Below are 17556 nucleotides of genomic sequence, written 5' to 3'. Positions count from 1 at the left end.
ATTAAAATCACCTACAATAATTACTTTATCTGATTTAAGGACTAAACTTGATAAAAACTCTGAGAATTCAGATATAAAATCAGAGTACGGTCCAGGAGCGCGGTACACTATAACAAATAGAACTGGCTGCAGTGTTTTCCAGTTTGGGTGAGAAAGACTAAGAACAAGGCTTTCAAATGAATTATAATTTAGTTTAGGTTTAGAGTCCATTAAAACGCTCGAATCATATATGGCTGCTACTCCACCTCCTCGGCCAGTGCCTCGAGGAATGTGAGTATTAATATGACTGGGGGGGTGGATTAATTTAGGCTAACATACTCCTCGTGGGACAACCAGGTCTCAGTAAGACAAAGTAAATCAATATCATAATCTGATATTAATTCATTCACTAAAACAGCTTTAGAGGACAGAGACCTGATATTTAACAGTCCACATTTCATTTTTATTAGATTTTTATGTTGAACTCCTCTTGTTTTTATTTCTTTAAATAGTTTAGGTGGTCGGGGGACAGACACAGTCTCTATGGGGTTTTGGGTGGGTCACTGTTCTAAAGAAAGCGCAGAGAAGTGTGTAAGACAGCAGCTCTGCTTCCTGGTCCTAACTCTGGACTGTCAGGTTTTAGAAATAAACTTCACCATATTTCTAGATAAGAGAGCTGCTCCATCCAAAGTGGGATGGATGCCGTCTCTCCTAATCAGACCAGGTTTTCCCCAAAAAGGCTTCCAGTTATCAATGAAGCCCACATCGTTTTCTGGACACCACCTCGACAGCCAGCGGTGGAATGACGACATGCGGCTATACATGTCATCACTGGTCACATTGGGGAGGGGTCCAGAGAAAACTACGGAGTCCGACATTGTCTTAGAATAATTACACACCGACTCCACATTAATCTTAGTGACCTCCGATTGGTGTAAACGGGTGTCATTACCGCCGACGTGGATAACAATCTTACTGTATTTGCGTTTACCTTTAGCCAGCAGTTTTAAATTTGATTCAATGTCGCCCGCTCTGGCCCCAGGGATACATTTAACTGTATTGGCAATGGCAATCTAGCAATACAGTATATGATAAACAATAAACTCTTAGTTAAATATAGAAGGTAAACAATAAACAGTAAACAATAAACCCCCCCCCCAGCACACCACAGTGTAGAAGAGGACGCTGGTAACCACAGACTGGTAAAACATCCACAGCAGTTTGCTGCAGATGTTGAAGGATCGCAGTCCCCTCAGGAAGTACAGGTGGATGGTGTTTGTTGTCCAGTTTATTAGAAAATTAATTAATTTACACATTATTTTAATTTTACATTCAGAAAATGAATAATCATAATAACTTCACCTGAAAAGAAAACGTTATCATATATATACATTATTATAGATTGTTACAGGAAACATTTAGGACTTTTTTCTGAGTCTATGAGTTTTGCGTCACTTCCTGTGGAGGGAATTTAACCCGGAAGAGGGTGTAGTCCTGATCCTACGTTGGGTGTAGTCCTGATCAGGAAGCAGCGGACCGCCGGAGAACTGAACCTGAACAGCGACCAGGACCAGGACCAGAGCAGCCAGAAGGAGGTCCACACAGACCCCGACCCGCACTTTGTAATAACTTTATTGAGTGTTTCAGTGAGACAGCCGCTAGCTGCGTTCAGTTAGCCGCTAACAGCTAGCGCCGTGCTAACAGGGAAGTGACGGGTTCAGGTGAGGTCGGGCTCGATCCGCAGGTGTGTCTGTGAAGAGGACCCGGACAGGTAAGAGGGATCTCTTCGGTACAGCGCACCTGCTTTCTGTTAACGCTCAACTCCGCTAACATGCTAACATGCTAACAGGCTAACAGGCTAACAGGGCGGTGGTCCGCTGTTAGCATCAGGAGCTAACATGCTAACAGCACAACAACACGTCAGACTGAAAGACACCGTAAATGAGCATCAATATATCGATTATTATTGATCATAAATATATATACATTCATTGGTATTGCTCATACAAATATATCAATCAGTTATTGATCATAAAGATCAACACAGACCGTCACAAACAGATCGATCAGACTATTATTCAACTAACCTTATATTTGTTACAGTGAGTAAAACTGATCACTGATCAATAATCATGTTTCAGTGAAGTGAACATTTAGCTGAAACACATTTAAACTGCTCACTGAACAGATGTTCACATTAATCAATACAACAACACGAGGAGGAACTGATCAGATATTGACAGTTTACTAAACAACAACAACAACAACAACAATAATAACGGTGACCCCTGTCTGACTGGATCTCATTCAAATTAATCAAATACCTCAGTATATTGATCCCGGTATCAGATACAGTAATTATCCTGCTGGGTACAGGGTTCTGGGTTCTGGGTTCTGAGTGCTGGGTACAGGGTTCTGAGTGCTGGGTACAGGGTTCTGAGTGCTGGGTACAGGGTTCTGAGTGCTGGGTACAGGGTTCTGGGTACATGGTTCTGAGTGCTGGGTACAGGGTTCTGAGTGCTGGGTACAGGGTTCTGGGTACAGGGTTCTGAGTGCTGGGTACAGGGTTCTGGGTACAGGGTTCTGAGTGCTGGGTACAGGGTTCTGAGTGCTGGGTACAGGGTTCTGGGTACAGGGTTCTGAGTGCTGGGTACAGGGTTCTGAGTGCTGGGTACAGGGTTCTGGGTACAGGGTTCTGAGTGCTGGGTACAGGGTTCTGAGTGCTGGGTACAGGGTTCTGGGTACAGGGTTCTGGGTACAGGGTTCTGGGTACAGGGTTCTGAGTGCTGGGTACAGGGTTCTGAGTGCTGGGTACAGGGTTCTGAGTGCTGGGTACAGGGTTCTGAGTACAGGGTTCTGGGTACAGGGTTCTGGGTACAGGGTTCTGAGTGCTGGGTACAGGGTTCTGGGTACAGGGTTCTGAGTGCTGGGTACAGGGTTCTGGGTACAGGGTTCTGGGTACAGGGTTCTGAGTGCTGGGTTTGATACTGAGCTGAAGTGTGGAGGTATTTGAATCAGCTGTTAGAAGAACATGTAGTGAGTTCCAGTCTGACTGGGAGGAACACCCTCACCCCCTTACACCCTCTGATGATTTTATTGGTTTCTGAATGTGATTGATTGATTGATTGATTGATTGATTGATTGATTGATTGATGTTCTCTGGCAATAGAAGAAGAAGATGAGTGGAGGCGTGAACAGCATCGATGCGGTGAAGAAGAAGATCAAAGTGCTGCAGGAGCAGGCGGAGGAGGCTGAGGACAGAGCTGAGAGACTCCAGAAGGAGGTGGAGAAGGAGAAGAGGAGCAGAGAAGAGGTACACAGCTGTACAAGAGGAGGAGGAGGAGGAGGAGGAGGAAGAAGAAGAGGGTCTGTACTCATCAGATTGAGTCAGATGCCACAAATACTTCTGTGTATGTAAAGAGGGATGTATTACAACTGTAATAATACAGTAATACTACAGTAATAATCAGTGTTGGGCAAGTTACTTTTAAAAAGTAATTAGTTAGTTACTAGTTACTTCTTCCAAAAAGTAACTAAATTAGTTACTCACTTTCAAATTATAAAAGTAACTAGTTACTTCAGAAAGTAACTATTGCGTTACTTTCAAGTAAATTTTTAAATGCTCAAATGTGACCTCACCTCCACCCCTCTTTAACAGAACTTAAAATACATGTGCATGTTCAATTATTTATGATAAATCTGAATATTAATCTGAATATTATAATGAAATGGACACTTAATACAATACATTCTTAACAGAGACAATGTAGCCTGTGTACTACAGTGATACTACAGCCTGTGTACTACAGTGATACTACAGCCTGTGTACTACAGTGATACTACAGTTATACTACAGCCTGTGTACTACAGTAATACTACAGCCTGTGTACTACAGTAATACCACAGTGATACTACAGTAATACTACAGCCTGTGTACTACAGTAATACTACAGTGATCCTACAGTGATCCTACAGTAATACTACAGTGATACTACAGTAATACTACAGCCTGTGTACTACAGTGATACTACAGTGATACTACAGCCTGTGATACTACAGCCTGTGATACTACAGTGATCCTACAGTAATACTACAGCCTGTGTACTACAGTGATACTACAGCCTGTGTACTACAGTAATACTAGTGATACTACAGTAATACTACAGTAATACTACAGTGATACTACAGTAATACTACAGCCTGTGTACAACAGTGATACTACAGCCTGTGTACTACAGTAATACTAGAGTGATACTACAGCCTGTGTACTACAGTTATACTAGTGATACTACAGTAATACTACAGTGATACTACAGTAATACTACAGCCTGTGTACTACAGTAATACTACAGTGATCCTACAGTGATCCTACAGTAATACTACAGTGATACTACAGTAATACTACAGCCTGTGTACTACAGTTATACTACCACAGTAATACCACAGTGATACTACAGTAATACTACAGCCTGTGTACTACAGTAATACTTCACTGATACTACAGTAATACTACAGTAATACTACAGTCTGTGTACTACAGTAATACTACAGTGATACTACAGTAATACTACAGCCTGTGTACTACAGTAATACTACACTGATACTACAGTAATACTACACTGATACTACAGTAATACTACAGTGATACTACAGTAATACTACAGCTTGTGTACTACAGTAATACTACAGTGATACTACACTGATCCTACAGTAATACTACAGTAATAATCAGTGTTGGGCAAGTTACTTTTAAAGAGTAATTAGTTAGTTACTAGTTACTTCTTCCAAAAAGTAACTAAATTAGTTACTCACTTTCAAATTATAAAAGTAACTAGTTACTTCAGAAAGTAACTATTGCGTTACTTTCAAGTAAATTTTTAAATGCTCAAATGTGACCTCACCTCCACCCCTCTTTAACAGAACTTAAAAAACATGTGCATGTTCAATTATTTATGATAAATCTGAATATTAATCTGAATATTATAATGAAATGGACACTTAATACAATACATTCTTAACAGAGACAATGTAGCCTGTGTACTACAGTGATACTACAGCCTGTGTACTACAGTGATACTACAGCCTGTGTACTACAGTGATACTACAGTGATACTACAGTTATACTACAGTGATACTACAGTAATACTACAGCCTGTGTACTACAGTGATACTGCAGTAATACTACAGTGATACTACAGTAATACTACAGTGATACTACAGTAATACTGCAGCCTGTGTACTACAGTGATACTGCAGTAATACTACAGTGATACTACAGTAATACTACAGTGATACTACAGTTATACTACAGTGATACTACAGTGATACTACAGTGATACTACAGTGATACTACAGCCTGTGTACTACAGTGATACTGCAGTAATACTACAGTGATACTACAGTTATACTACAGTGATACTACAGTAATACTGCAGCCTGTGTACTACAGTGATACTGCAGTAATACTACAGTGATACTACAGTAATACTACAGTGATACTACAGTTATACTACAGTGATACTACAGTAATACTACAGCCTGTGTACTACAGTGATACTACAGTTATACTACAGTGATACTACAGTAATACTACAGCCTGTGTACTACAGTGATACTACAGTAATACTACAGTGATACTACAGTAATACTACAGTGATACTACAGTTATACTACAGTGATACTACAGTAATACTGCAGCCTGTGTACTACAGTGATACTACAGCCTGTGTACTACAGTGATACTACAGTAATACTACAGTGATACTACAGTAATACTACAGTGATACTACAGTTATACTACAGTGATACTACAGTAATACTGCAGCCTGTGTACTACAGTGATACTACAGCCTGTGTACTACAGTGATACTACAATAATACTACAGTGATACTACAGTAATACTACAGTGATACTACAGTAATACTACAGTGATACTACAGTTACACTACAGTGATTCTACAGTGATACTGCAGCCTGTGTACTACAGTGATACTACAGTGATACTGCAGCCTGTGTACTACAGTGATACTACAGTGATACTGCAGCCTGTGTACTACAGTGATACTACAGCCTGTGTACTACAGTGATACTACAGCCTGTGTACTACAGTGATACTACAGTAATACTACAGTGATACTATAGTAATACTACAGTGATACTATAGTAATACTACAGTGATACTACAGTTACACTACAGTGATACTACAGTAATACTGCAGCCTGTGTACTACAGTGATACTGCAGCCTGTGTACTACAGTGATACTATAGTAATACTACAGTGATACTACAGCCTGTGTACTACAGTAATACTACAGTAATACTACACTAATATTACAGTGATATTACAGCCTGTGTACTACAGTGATACTACAGTAATGTGTACTACAGTGATACTACAGTAATGTGTGATCAGGGTCCAGGTCTGTGTTTGTACCTGAGGTATACAGGTGTTGGGCTGACTGTACCCTGCTGTGTGTCTGACAGGCGGAGGCCGAGGTGACGGCTCTGGGTCGTCGTCTGCAGCTCAGTGAGGAGAATCTGGACCGGGCTCAGGAGAGACTGGCTACTGCCCTCCATAAACTGGACGAGGTGGAGAAAGCTGCTGACGAGAGCGAGAGGTCAGACACGCACACGCACACGCACACTGATCATGGTGTTGTTATTTCAGCATCATATTTATCCATTTATTGGCATTAAAACACAGAAACAGCTGATTACTGAGCCGTTGCTTTGTTTACTGTTTTGCACACTCTTGGCATTCTCTCGATGAGCTACATGAGGTAGTCACCTGAAATAGTTTTCCAACAGTCTTGAAGGAGTTCCCAGAGATGCTGAGCACTTGTTGGCCATTTGCCTTCACTCTGCAGTCCATCTCATCCCAAACCATCTCGATTGGGTTTAGGTCAGGTGACTGTGGGGGCCAGATCATCTGGCGCAGCACTCCAACACTCTCCTTCTTGGTCAAATAGCCCTTACACAGCCTGGAGGTGTGTTTGGGGTCATTGTCCTGTTGAAAAATAAATGATGGTCCAACTAAACGCAAACCGGTGACCATGATGCTGCAGGATGTTGTGGTAGCCATGCTGGTTCAGTGTGCCTTCAATTTTGAATAAATCCCCAACAGTGTCACCAGCAAAGCACCCCCACACCATCACACCTCCTCCTCCATGCTTCACGGTGGGAACCATGCATGTAGGTTTCTGCCTTTTAACAGGCAGTTTTTCCTTTCCCTTGTCGCCAGGGTTTTGCTCATGGTGGTACTGTTGGGTCTCTGTAATTAATGTTTTAAAGAGTTCGGTCTAGACCTGCTCTGTCGTTCCTCTTTACTTAGCTGATTGGTTCTTGCCATAATATGAATTCTAACAGTTGTCAAATAGGGCTGTCAGCTGTGTACCAACCTGACTTCTGCACAACTGATGGTCCCAACCCCATTAAGAAGGCAAGAAATTCCACAAATGAACCCTGACAAGGCACACCTGTGAAGTGAAAACCATTTCAGGTGACTACGTCATGAAGCTCATTGAGAGAAGGCCAAAGGTTTGCTGCTCTGTCAACAAAGCAAAGGGTGGCTACTTTGAGTTTGGTTATTTCACACTTTTTTGTTTACTACATAATTCCATATGTGTTCATTCATGGTTTTGATGCCTTCACTGAGAATCTACAATGTAAATAGTCATGAAAATAAAGAAAAACCATTAAATAAGAAGGTATGTCCAAACTTTTGACTGGTAGTGTATATACTGAATATATTACTGGATGGACCTGATCACTACCTCCACCCACAGACTCACTGCATCCTTCCCCTTTAAGAAAGTTGGATTGTGGATAACTGAGTGTGTGCTGTTGGAGAGTTATGGTGCTATCCATTTGTCTCGTAAATCCCCCGCCCGAGTTGCTCTGCCACGAGAACGTGACGTAATTGCCTGGCTTGTACCACTTATAGCGTTCTAGTTGTCTTTGGGCGTTACGAGTCAGAAAGAACATGGACGCCACCAGTGCAGCAGCTGTGTTGTTATTGATTGTGGCTCTTCTAAACAAGCTCAATGTGAAATAATGTTTTTCTACAGAAACACTAACATTTCAAGTAATTCCGTTATTGCAAGTCTTACATTTCAATAATATTTTGCCATTTTTGCCTATTTCAATGTCAACAAGTGCTGTGGCGTTTGTCTCGAGCCACCAGGAGCAACCAGGAGCCTCCAGGGGTTTCCAGGAGCCTCCAGGGGCCTCCAGGGGCCACCAGGAGCCTCCAGTGGCAGGCTAGTGTTATTGTTAGCTACATTAGCCTATTTAGCAAACCAGCTCGAAAACAAACCTTTACATTGTATTGAACTTACAGCAACACCGTGCAATGCATAAATTGGTGACCGGACTAAAGCAGCAATGTAAACAGTGTGTAGGAGAATTTAAAATCGACATTAAAACGACCAACGTAGCACAAATACAAAGAAAATACATCTCAACACCATGAAATATGGGCGCAGCCATCTTTGTTTTGCAGGTCGTAAATTCGTCCTCGTTTAGCTCGGTGAACTGTGACGTACCCCGAGCTGGACGGCTGAAATTACGACCAAAAGGGGGTGTGTCTCGGTGAGATGTCGCGAGATAGCTGCGAGATTTACACTTTACAACTCGGGCTGGGGATTTACGAGACAAATGGAAAGCACCATTAGCTGCTAGCAGTTCGACCTGCAGCTTCCAGGTCAGAAATGTATCAGAGTTTTATTAGGGCCCGAGTAACCGTACGAAGACCTTATTGTAATTGAAGGAATTATTATTATTATTATTCTTCCTAATGTGAAATTATATTTTCGTGACCTGTGAAATGAAACGACTGCTTCTGGAATTTTATGGGTCTTGAACATTTGTACGGGAATAATGTCTCGGCGGTGCCCCCTATTGAGTATGAAAAGTGGTTCACATGTAGATCATGTGACGACGTACATGAAGCCTCTTGAAGCCATACGTCAACCCCAACAGGAAGTCTTGTTTACGTTTTGGATTTAGCAGCCATTTTAGGCGTTCTGCACATATTGTATTTAATGAACTCCATCTAGTCCCGCCCTGAACACATCTACGTGCGAATATTCAGTCATAGTGATAGCGCCCCCTACTGGCAACAGGAAGTGCTTCATGCCAACTTTGATCTGATTTACATAACATTTTCATTTGAGTGCGAGGGCCGGTTCATGGATGCTTGCAGCCTTCATTTGTCTCTATCCTGACTCAGTGCTTACTAATGCCAGCTAGCACTAGCTTCCGCTGTCTGCTGTGACTCATAGCTGTCTGTCTGTCCGACTGTCAGAGGTATGAAGGTGATTGAGAACAGAGCTCTGAAGGACGAGGAGAAGATGGAGCAGCTAGAGGTTCAGCTCAGAGAAGCCAAACTGATCGCTGAGGAGGCCGATCGCAAATATGAAGAGGTAACGCACACATTCCACAATATACACAACGTACCACACACATTACACAATACACACAACGTACCACACACATTACACAATACACACAACGTACCACACACATTCCACAATATACACAACGTACCACACACAGGAGTCCTGTAGAGGTTTTATTGGAGTTTGTTGCTAACGCTACGTTAGCTAGCTGTCAGTCAGCAGATACTTTATAATGTGATTGATTAATGTCATTAGTATTGCTCATACAAATATATCAATCAGACCATCACAAACAGATCGATCAGACTAATATTCAACTAACCTTATATTTGTTACAGGAGACACAGTGAGTAAAGCTGATCAATCATCATCATGTTTCAGTGAAGTGAACATTTAGCTAAAACACATTTCAGAATCAGAATCAGAAATACTTTAATAATCCCAGGGGGAAATTATTTTCGTTACAACACTTCAGATATACAAACAATATAGAGAGATAGAGAGAGAGAGAGCGAGCGATAGATATATATATATCTATCATGTACAGTATTAATGTGCAAAAAGTGCAAAAGAATGATTGTCTATGTTTTGAGTCAGAATTACAGAGAGGGGGTGTCTGACTCTCTGAGGGAGGCGTTGTAGAAATTGATGACCACAGGCAGGAATGATTTCCTGTGGCGCTCTGTGGTGCATCTGGGTGAGAGGAGTCTTCTGCTGAAGGTGCTCCTCTGCTGGGCCAGTGTGTCGTAGAGAGGGTGAGAGATCAGTCTGCTTAGTCTGTTGTTGTCAGCGACCTTCAGCCCACTGCCCCAGCATGTGACAGTGAAGAAGATCGTACTGGCCACAACAGACTCATAGAACATCCTCAGCATCGTCCGGCAGATGTTAAAGGACCTCAGCCTCTTTAGGAAAAAGAGTCGGCTTTGGCCCTTTTTGTAGACCGCCTCAGTGTTTCTAGTCCAGTCCAGCTTATTATTAAAGTACACCCCCAGGTACTTCTACTCCTCCACAGTGTCCACAGGGACCCCCTGGATGGAAACAGGGGTCACTGGTGTTTTTGCCCTCCTCAGATCCACTATGATTTCCTTAGTCTTTGTCACGTTGAGCTGCAGATGATTCAGCTCAGTCCAAGTGACAAAGTTGCCCACAACAGTCATATATTCACTGTCATCACCCTTATCTATGCAGCCAACTATTGCTGAGTCATCAGAAAACTTCTGAAGGTGGCAGGACTCGGTGCCATAGTTGAAGTCTGAGGTGAAGAGGAAGGGAGAGAGGACAGTCCCCTGTGGGGCCCCAGTGTTGCTGACCACCCTGTCAGACACACAGTTCTGTAGGCGTACGTACTGTGGTCTGCCCGTCAGGTAATCAACAATCCAGGACACGATGGGGGCCTCCACCTGCATCGCAGCCATCTTCTCACCCAGTAGAGCCGGACTGATGGTATTGAAAGCACTGGAGAAATCAAAGAACATGACTCTCGCCGGCTTGTCCAGATGAGTGTAGACTCTGTTCAGCTTGGCTAAGTACTCCACACAGCTGGGGGCACAGGCTTTAAGAACCCTGGGAAATACACCATCAGGGCCTGCAGCTTTGCCGGAGTGGAGTCTTTTCAGCTGTCTTCTCACCAGGTCAGGCGTGAGGGGCACTGTATAGGTGACAGTGGGGGAAGGGGTGAGGTTCTCAGGTTGTGGAGGACATGATGCAGAGCAGGGGGAAGGGGTGGAGTAGGTGGGTGTGAATTGAGGTGGTGAGGAGCAGACAAGGGGTCTGTAAGGAGGAGGAGTAGGGGGAGATAAAGTGGCAGTTGTTGGGTAGCCAGCAGCAGAGACTTGTGGGGGATGGGCCGCAGTATCAAACCTATTGAAAAATAGGTTCAGTTCATTGGCCCGGTCGACATGGCCCTCCAACCCCATGCCACCAGTCTTCTGGAACCCAGTGATGGTTCTCATGCCACTCCACACATCCCTCATGTTGTTTCGCTGGAGTTTACTCTCCAGCTTTCTCCTATATTTGTCTTTAGCCTCCCTGATTTTAGGTTTGAGTACCCCCTGCACTCTCCTCACCTCATCACGGTTGCCATCTCTGAACGCCCTCTTCTTCTCATTCAGGATGGCCTTAATATCCTTAGTGATCCAAGGTTTATTGTTGGCATAACAGGTTACAGTCCGAGCTGGGACATTGCAGTCCACACAGAAGTTTAAATAGTCCGTGATGCACTCTGTGAGCCCATCAATGTCCTCCCCGTGGGGCTCACAGAGTGCAGGCCAGTCAGTCACTTCAAAGCAGGCCTGCAGTGTCTCATAAGCCTCCACCGACCACCTCCTCACAATCCTTGTGTTTGTAGGCTTCCTCTTCACCAGAGGCACATAGCAGGGTTTGAGGTGAACCAGGTTGTGATCTGTAGAGGGGGGAGAGAAGAGGAGATGTATGTATCCTTAATGTTAGCATACATCAGGTCCAGGGTCCTCTCCTCTCTGGTAGGACAGCTCACATATTGTTTGAAAGTCGGCAGAACTCTATCCATGGTGACGTGATTAAAGTCTCCCCACATGATGATGAGGGCACTGGAGTGTTGAGTCTGTAGTTTGGAGATGGTGGTGTGTATGATGCTGCAGGCAGATGTTGGGTTTGCAGAGGGAGGGATGTACAGGACAGCAATGATGACGTGCGGGATCTCTTTAGGCAGATGGTATGGACGGGGGAAGTCCAACGGCCAGCAATTCAACATCCGGGCTACAGAGCTGTTCTTTAATGGTGATATGACCAGGGTTACACCATCTGCTGTTTACTAGAATGGCAAGCCCCCCTCCTTTCCGCTTACCGCTCTCAATATCCCGGTCCGCCCGGACAGTGTGGAAGCCATCCACGGAGACGATCTGGTCCGTAATGTCCCTGTGCAGCCATGTCTCTGTGAAACACATCAGACTGCACTCCCGGTACTCCGGGTGGCTCAGCGTCAGCGCCGTTAGCTCGTCCATTTTGTTGCTAAGGGACCGTACGTTTCCCATAACAACAGAGGGGAGACACAGCTTAAATCTTCTCCTCTCCATAAGCCCGTCTCGTCTTGACCCTCCTTTCATTCCCCGACGTTGCTTCCCTCCTCTGCAACCTCGGTGTGTTTTCCTCCAGAGTTCAGGTAGGGGTGGGCGATATGGGCAAAAAATAATATCTCAATATTTTTTGGGATTTTGGCGATAACGATAATCAGTCGATATCCTTTAAAATGTGATTAGAATTGTCTGAGCTGGACTTGTGTCCACCAAACGCATTTACAGCGCTGAGAGCGCTCAAAAACTCATTTTCCGAGCGCCCAGCGGTGTTAAAAGTTGAACAGATTTCAACTTGAAGCGCTCTGAGCGCTGCGCTAAAAAAAACCCATCTCCGCTGACATCTTTTTACCGCTGAAGGCGCTTAGCGCTCTGAACGCTGAAGCCCATAGGACCCACGTCTCGCACTAAATCATCTGAAGTACCGGTAGCTTCAGGGACTGGAGGTGTTTGCATTTTCTCTCTATCATCACAACGCGCTGCTAAACTGTTGCAAGGAGGATGCTAGCGAGAGGTCACGTGATCACGTCATGTGATGCTGGGTTTGATGCTGAGCTGAATTGTGGAAATATTTGTATCAGCTGTATACTACAGTAATACTACAACCTTATCAATACTCTGGATATTTCTGTTCAACTCCAGCTCCAGTCTCTTTCTGTGATCAATCTCTGTCCCTGCTGGGGCTCATTAATAATATATAAACATTATTAATTGATCATTAGTGTTAGCTGTTTACTAATGAGATTAACAACAAATGTTTGTTTGTTTTTAATTAAAAATAAAAAAATGTTATTGTGTGTGTGTGTGTGTGTGATTGACAGGTGGCTCGTAAACTGGTGATGGTGGAAGGAGAACTGGAACGAGCTGAAGAGCGAGCTGAGCAGGGAGAGAGGTACACACACACACACGCACATACGCACGCATACATACATACATACATACATACACACATACGCACGCACGCACACACACACACTAACACCTGGTTCTAGCATGAAGCTGCTGCTGCTGCTTCTCTCACTGCAGACAGACAGGTAGACAGACAGACAGGATGAAGTGTCTACAAGAACTACAACTCCCAGGGTGCATTTCACCTACAAACATAAATATAAATCAGATTCTGGTTTCTTCTCCATGGCAACAGCAGCTGAGGCTCATTTTATTATTTAGAGACGTAAATGATTAAAGAAACTTCATTCAGTGTTCACTGTCTGTCAGAATACAGTTAGTGGGCGCCCGCTTGGCTCAGTGGGTAGAGCTCGCGTCCCACGTACCGAGGCTGAGTCGTTGCTGCAGCGGCCCATGGTTCGAATCCGACCTGCGGCCCTTTGCTGCGTGTCATCCTCTCTCTCTCTGCCCCCGTTTCCTGTCTGTCTTCAGCTGTCTCTGTAATAAAGGCAATAAAAACGAACTAAAGGAAGAATACACAAGTTAGCATCAAGTGAATGTCACTTTCTGTTCGATGGACTTTTGCCATCGCTGAGTGTGTGAAAGGGTGAATGTGGCACGTAGTGTAAAAGCTCTTTGAGTGGTTGAAAGACTAGAAAGGAAACTATACAGGTACAGCTCCATTTACCATGGATCACATTAGCTGGGGAAGCTAACGTTAGCTAGTGTTGCCCACTGTTGGCACTCGGAGCATAAAGGTCACAACCTTTGACCCTCATCCCTACATAGAGACACATAGAGACACATAGACACACAGGCAGCAGAGGGACAAAGCTACAACCTGTTCACTAATCAATAACCAGGATTCTTTACTGCAGTTTTTATCTGAAAAACCTTCAGGCTGCTAGTTAGCTACGGTTGCTAGGTAACGTTAGCTTGTAGTAGTACATACTCAGCTTTAACTGCATGACCTCACTGATGACCTCACTATGATGTCACACTGCTTCACTAACAGCGCTGTAATCTGACTACATCCATCTTTCTCTTCCTGTCTGTTTCCATGGAAACATGTTGCTGCTGCTGCTGCTGCTGCTGCATGTCTTGCTACCTGTCTGTGGTCCTGTCTTGCTACCTGTCTGTGGTCCTGTCTTGCTACCTGTCTGTGGTCCTGTCTTGCTACCTGTCTGTGGTCCTGTCTTGCTACCTGTCTGTGGTCCTGTCTTGCTACCTGTCTGTGGTCCTGTCTTGCTACCTGTCTGTGGTCCTGTCTTGCTACCTGTCTGTGGTCCTGTCTTGCTACCTGTCTGTCGTCCTGTCTTGCTACCTGTCTGTCGTCCTGTAACAGTAAGGTTCGGAGGTTGGAGGAGCAGTTGAGGAGTTTCGACCAATCACTGAAGAGCCTGCAGGCGTCAGAGGACAAGGTACTGAGGGTCACCTGACCTCCCACCTGCTGTCAATAACACCAAAGGAGCTCCTCCTCCTGTCCTCCCGCTGCCTCCCATGACCTCTGACCTTTAGCTGCTGCTTCAGCTCCTCCTCCTGCTGGTTTCTGCATGACTTTAACCTGCTGCAGACACCAAACTGCACACAACACCTGTCAGACACCAAACTGCACACAACACCTGTCAGACACCAAACTGCACACAACACCTGTCAGACACCAAACTGCACACAACACCTGTCAGACACCAAACTGCACACAACACCTGTCAGACACCAAACTGCACACAACACCTGTCAGACACCAAACTGCACACAACACCTGTCAGACACCAAACTGCACACAACACCTGTCTGACACAGTCTGTTTGTGATGTGACCTTTGACCTGCAGTAAGTGTCGGTTGTTGGAGGAGGAGCTGAAAACTGTCTTCACTAGTTCAAAGTCTCTGGAGGCCCAGGCTGAGAAGGTAGGAGGAGGAGGAGGAGCAGTCCTAATAAGCTGAGCTATTAGCTCACCTGTGAGCTCACCTGTGAGCTCACCTGTGAGCTCACCTGTGAGCTGAGCTGCAGAAAGAATGTCTCTGTTATATTTGATGCTAAAATGGTTCAGGTATCTGCAGACGTTACCGCTCTCGTCCACTAGGTGTGACATTGACATGTACATCTGTCTATCACCTGTACAGTGGACAGTTCACGAGTCTCAGATGGACCTGTAGCAGGTGAAAGCTACCTGAATGAGGATGTTTCACCTCCCACCTGATGCTACCATCAGTCCTCATTCCTGATTGGTTGTTGTTGTGTGTCAGTACACCTGGTCTTCTGATTGGCTGTCTCTGTTTCTCAGTACTCTCTGAAGGAGGACAGGTATGAAGAGGAGATAAAGAACCTGAGCAACAAACTCAAGGAGGTGAGACTTCCTGTTACCTGTACTTCCTGTTTACCTGTGTACTTCCTGTTTGTTACTGTGTACTTCCTGTTTGTTACTGTGTACTTCCTGTTTGTTACTGTGTACTTCCTGTTTACCTGTGTACTTCCTGTTTGTTACTGTGTACTTCCTGTTTACCTGTGTACTTCCTGTTTACCTGTGTACTTCCTGTTTACCTGTGTACTTCCTGTTTGTTACTGTGTACTTCCTGTTTGATACTGTGTACTTCCTGTTTACCTGTGTACTTCCTGTTTACCTGTGTACTTCCTGTTTGTTACTGTGTACTTCCTGTTTACCTGTGTACTTCCTGTTTGTTACTGTGTACTTCCTGTTTACCTGTGTACTTCCTGTTTACCTGTGTACTTCCTGTTTCCAGGCTGAGACTAGAGCAGAGTTTGCAGAGCGTTCTGTTGCCAAACTGGAAAAAACCATTGACGGCCTCGAAGGTTTGTTTCATTTTCTTATTGACTGCAGATACATTGATTGATTAGATCTATTGATTAATGACAGCACTGATGGATTAGATCTATTGATTAATGACAGCACTGATGGATTAGATCTATTGATTAATGACAGCACTTATGGATTAGATCTATTGATTAATGACAGCACTTATTGATTAGATCTATTGATTAATGACAGCACTGATGGATTAGATCTATTGATTAATGACAGCACTGATGGATTAGATCTATTGATTAATGACAGCACTGATGGATTAGATCTATTGATTAATGACAGCACTGATGGATTAGATCTATTGATTAATGACAGCACTGATGGATTAGATCTATTGATTAATGACAGCACTGATGGATTAGATCTATTGATTAATGACAGCACTGATGGATTAGATCTATTGATTAATGACAGCACTTATTGATTAGATCTATTGATTAATGACAGCACTTATTGATTAGATCTATTGATTAATGACAGCACTGATGGATTAGATTTATTGATTAGAAACTGTGCTCTGTGTTTTCAGACGCTCTGACTTCGGCCAGAAACGCCAACATGGAGCTGCAGGCGACTCTGAATCAGACCATGGAGGAGCTCAACTCCTGCTGAACCTCCTCCCCCTCCCTCCCCCCTCCCTCCCCCCACCACCCAGCAGGGACTCTGTGGCCAAAACATTCCTCCTCTACTTCCTGTTACTCCCCTCTTCTCCTCCCTCTTCCTCCTGGTGGAGGTCAGGGCTCAACTGTGGCCAAACATTCCTCCTTCCTCCTCCTCATCTCTCTGCCGGCTTCTTGGTGGACGTCAGATTCTCCTCCTCCTCCTCCTCCTCACTGAATGCTTTCACACATTCCTTCTCTGAACCTTTAAGTCACATTTGGAGTGTTGCTTTAATTTACTCCTCCTGTCTGGCCCTCCCTCCTCCATCCTCTTCCTCCTCCCCTCCCTCTTCCTCCTCCTCCTCCCCTCCCTCCCCCCGACAGTGCCAACTCCTCCCCTCCTCAGTATTAGAGGGAGGCCAGATGAGGAGCTGCTATAAGGGAGACTAACAGTGACTTACAGCCATTCCCTCGTTAATTAACAACTAATTAACCTCTGAGTGTTTGTCTTAACGGTTTATTGATTAGTTTTCTTTGCCACATTGATTAATGATTGATTGATTAGAGCCAATGTCCTGTAAGCCAATGATTTGTTGTGTTACCTCCCCCAGCCCAACAGGTGACCTTTGACCTGATGACATGAATAAATAAAGTTTGGAAATGTTTTTACCAGGAAGCCAGTGATGATGTCATCCCTGTGCTGATGATGTCACAGCTCATTGTAATAAATCATGAGACAGGATTTTATAAAATAAAAGCGCTGCCACTGCTCTGTAGATCCACACTGACTCTGTGCTTTTATTCTGAAACAATC

At 44.2% G+C, this 17556-nt stretch overlaps 1 protein-coding gene and 1 long non-coding RNA gene across 4 annotated transcripts; one reads left to right on the top strand and one right to left on the bottom strand.

Annotated features, from left to right (window-relative positions):
- Window positions 1-1452: 1452 nt before the first annotated feature.
- On the top strand, window positions 1453-17524 carry LOC127372349 (tropomyosin alpha-4 chain-like). Of its 2 annotated transcripts, none has more exons than XM_051415986.1 (9): window positions 1453-1750; window positions 3149-3292; window positions 6465-6598; window positions 9286-9403; window positions 13251-13321; window positions 14663-14738; window positions 15604-15666; window positions 16061-16130; window positions 16673-17524. In XM_051415986.1, the coding sequence occupies exons 2-9, from the start codon at window positions 3158-3160 to the stop codon at window positions 16753-16755; spliced, it is 750 nt and encodes a 249-aa protein (XP_051271946.1). In that variant the 5' UTR covers window positions 1453-1750; window positions 3149-3157; the 3' UTR covers window positions 16756-17524. The 2 variants fall into 2 exon arrangements, with proteins under 2 accessions (XP_051271946.1, XP_051271937.1); XM_051415977.1 differs by lacking the exon at window positions 14663-14738 and adding an exon at window positions 15151-15226 and having other exon boundaries at window positions 1455-1750.
- LOC127372511 (uncharacterized) lies at window positions 15666-16121 on the bottom strand. 2 transcript variants are annotated; one of them, XR_007886687.1, is made up of 3 exons: window positions 16040-16121; window positions 15922-15980; window positions 15666-15881 (listed from the first exon to the last, which is right to left on the bottom strand). It is a non-coding gene; the product is annotated as an uncharacterized LOC127372511 (long non-coding RNA). The 2 variants fall into 2 exon arrangements; XR_007886686.1 differs by having other exon boundaries at window positions 16021-16107.
- Window positions 17525-17556: the final 32 nt, after the last annotated feature.

The sequence above is a fragment of the Dicentrarchus labrax genome, unplaced genomic scaffold (genome assembly GCF_905237075.1).
Source record: "Dicentrarchus labrax unplaced genomic scaffold, dlabrax2021, whole genome shotgun sequence".
Classification (NCBI taxonomy): domain Eukaryota; kingdom Metazoa; phylum Chordata; class Actinopteri; family Moronidae; genus Dicentrarchus; species Dicentrarchus labrax.
The sequence above is the reverse complement of the archived record's forward strand: the minus strand, read 5'-3'. Positions and strand labels throughout refer to the sequence as shown.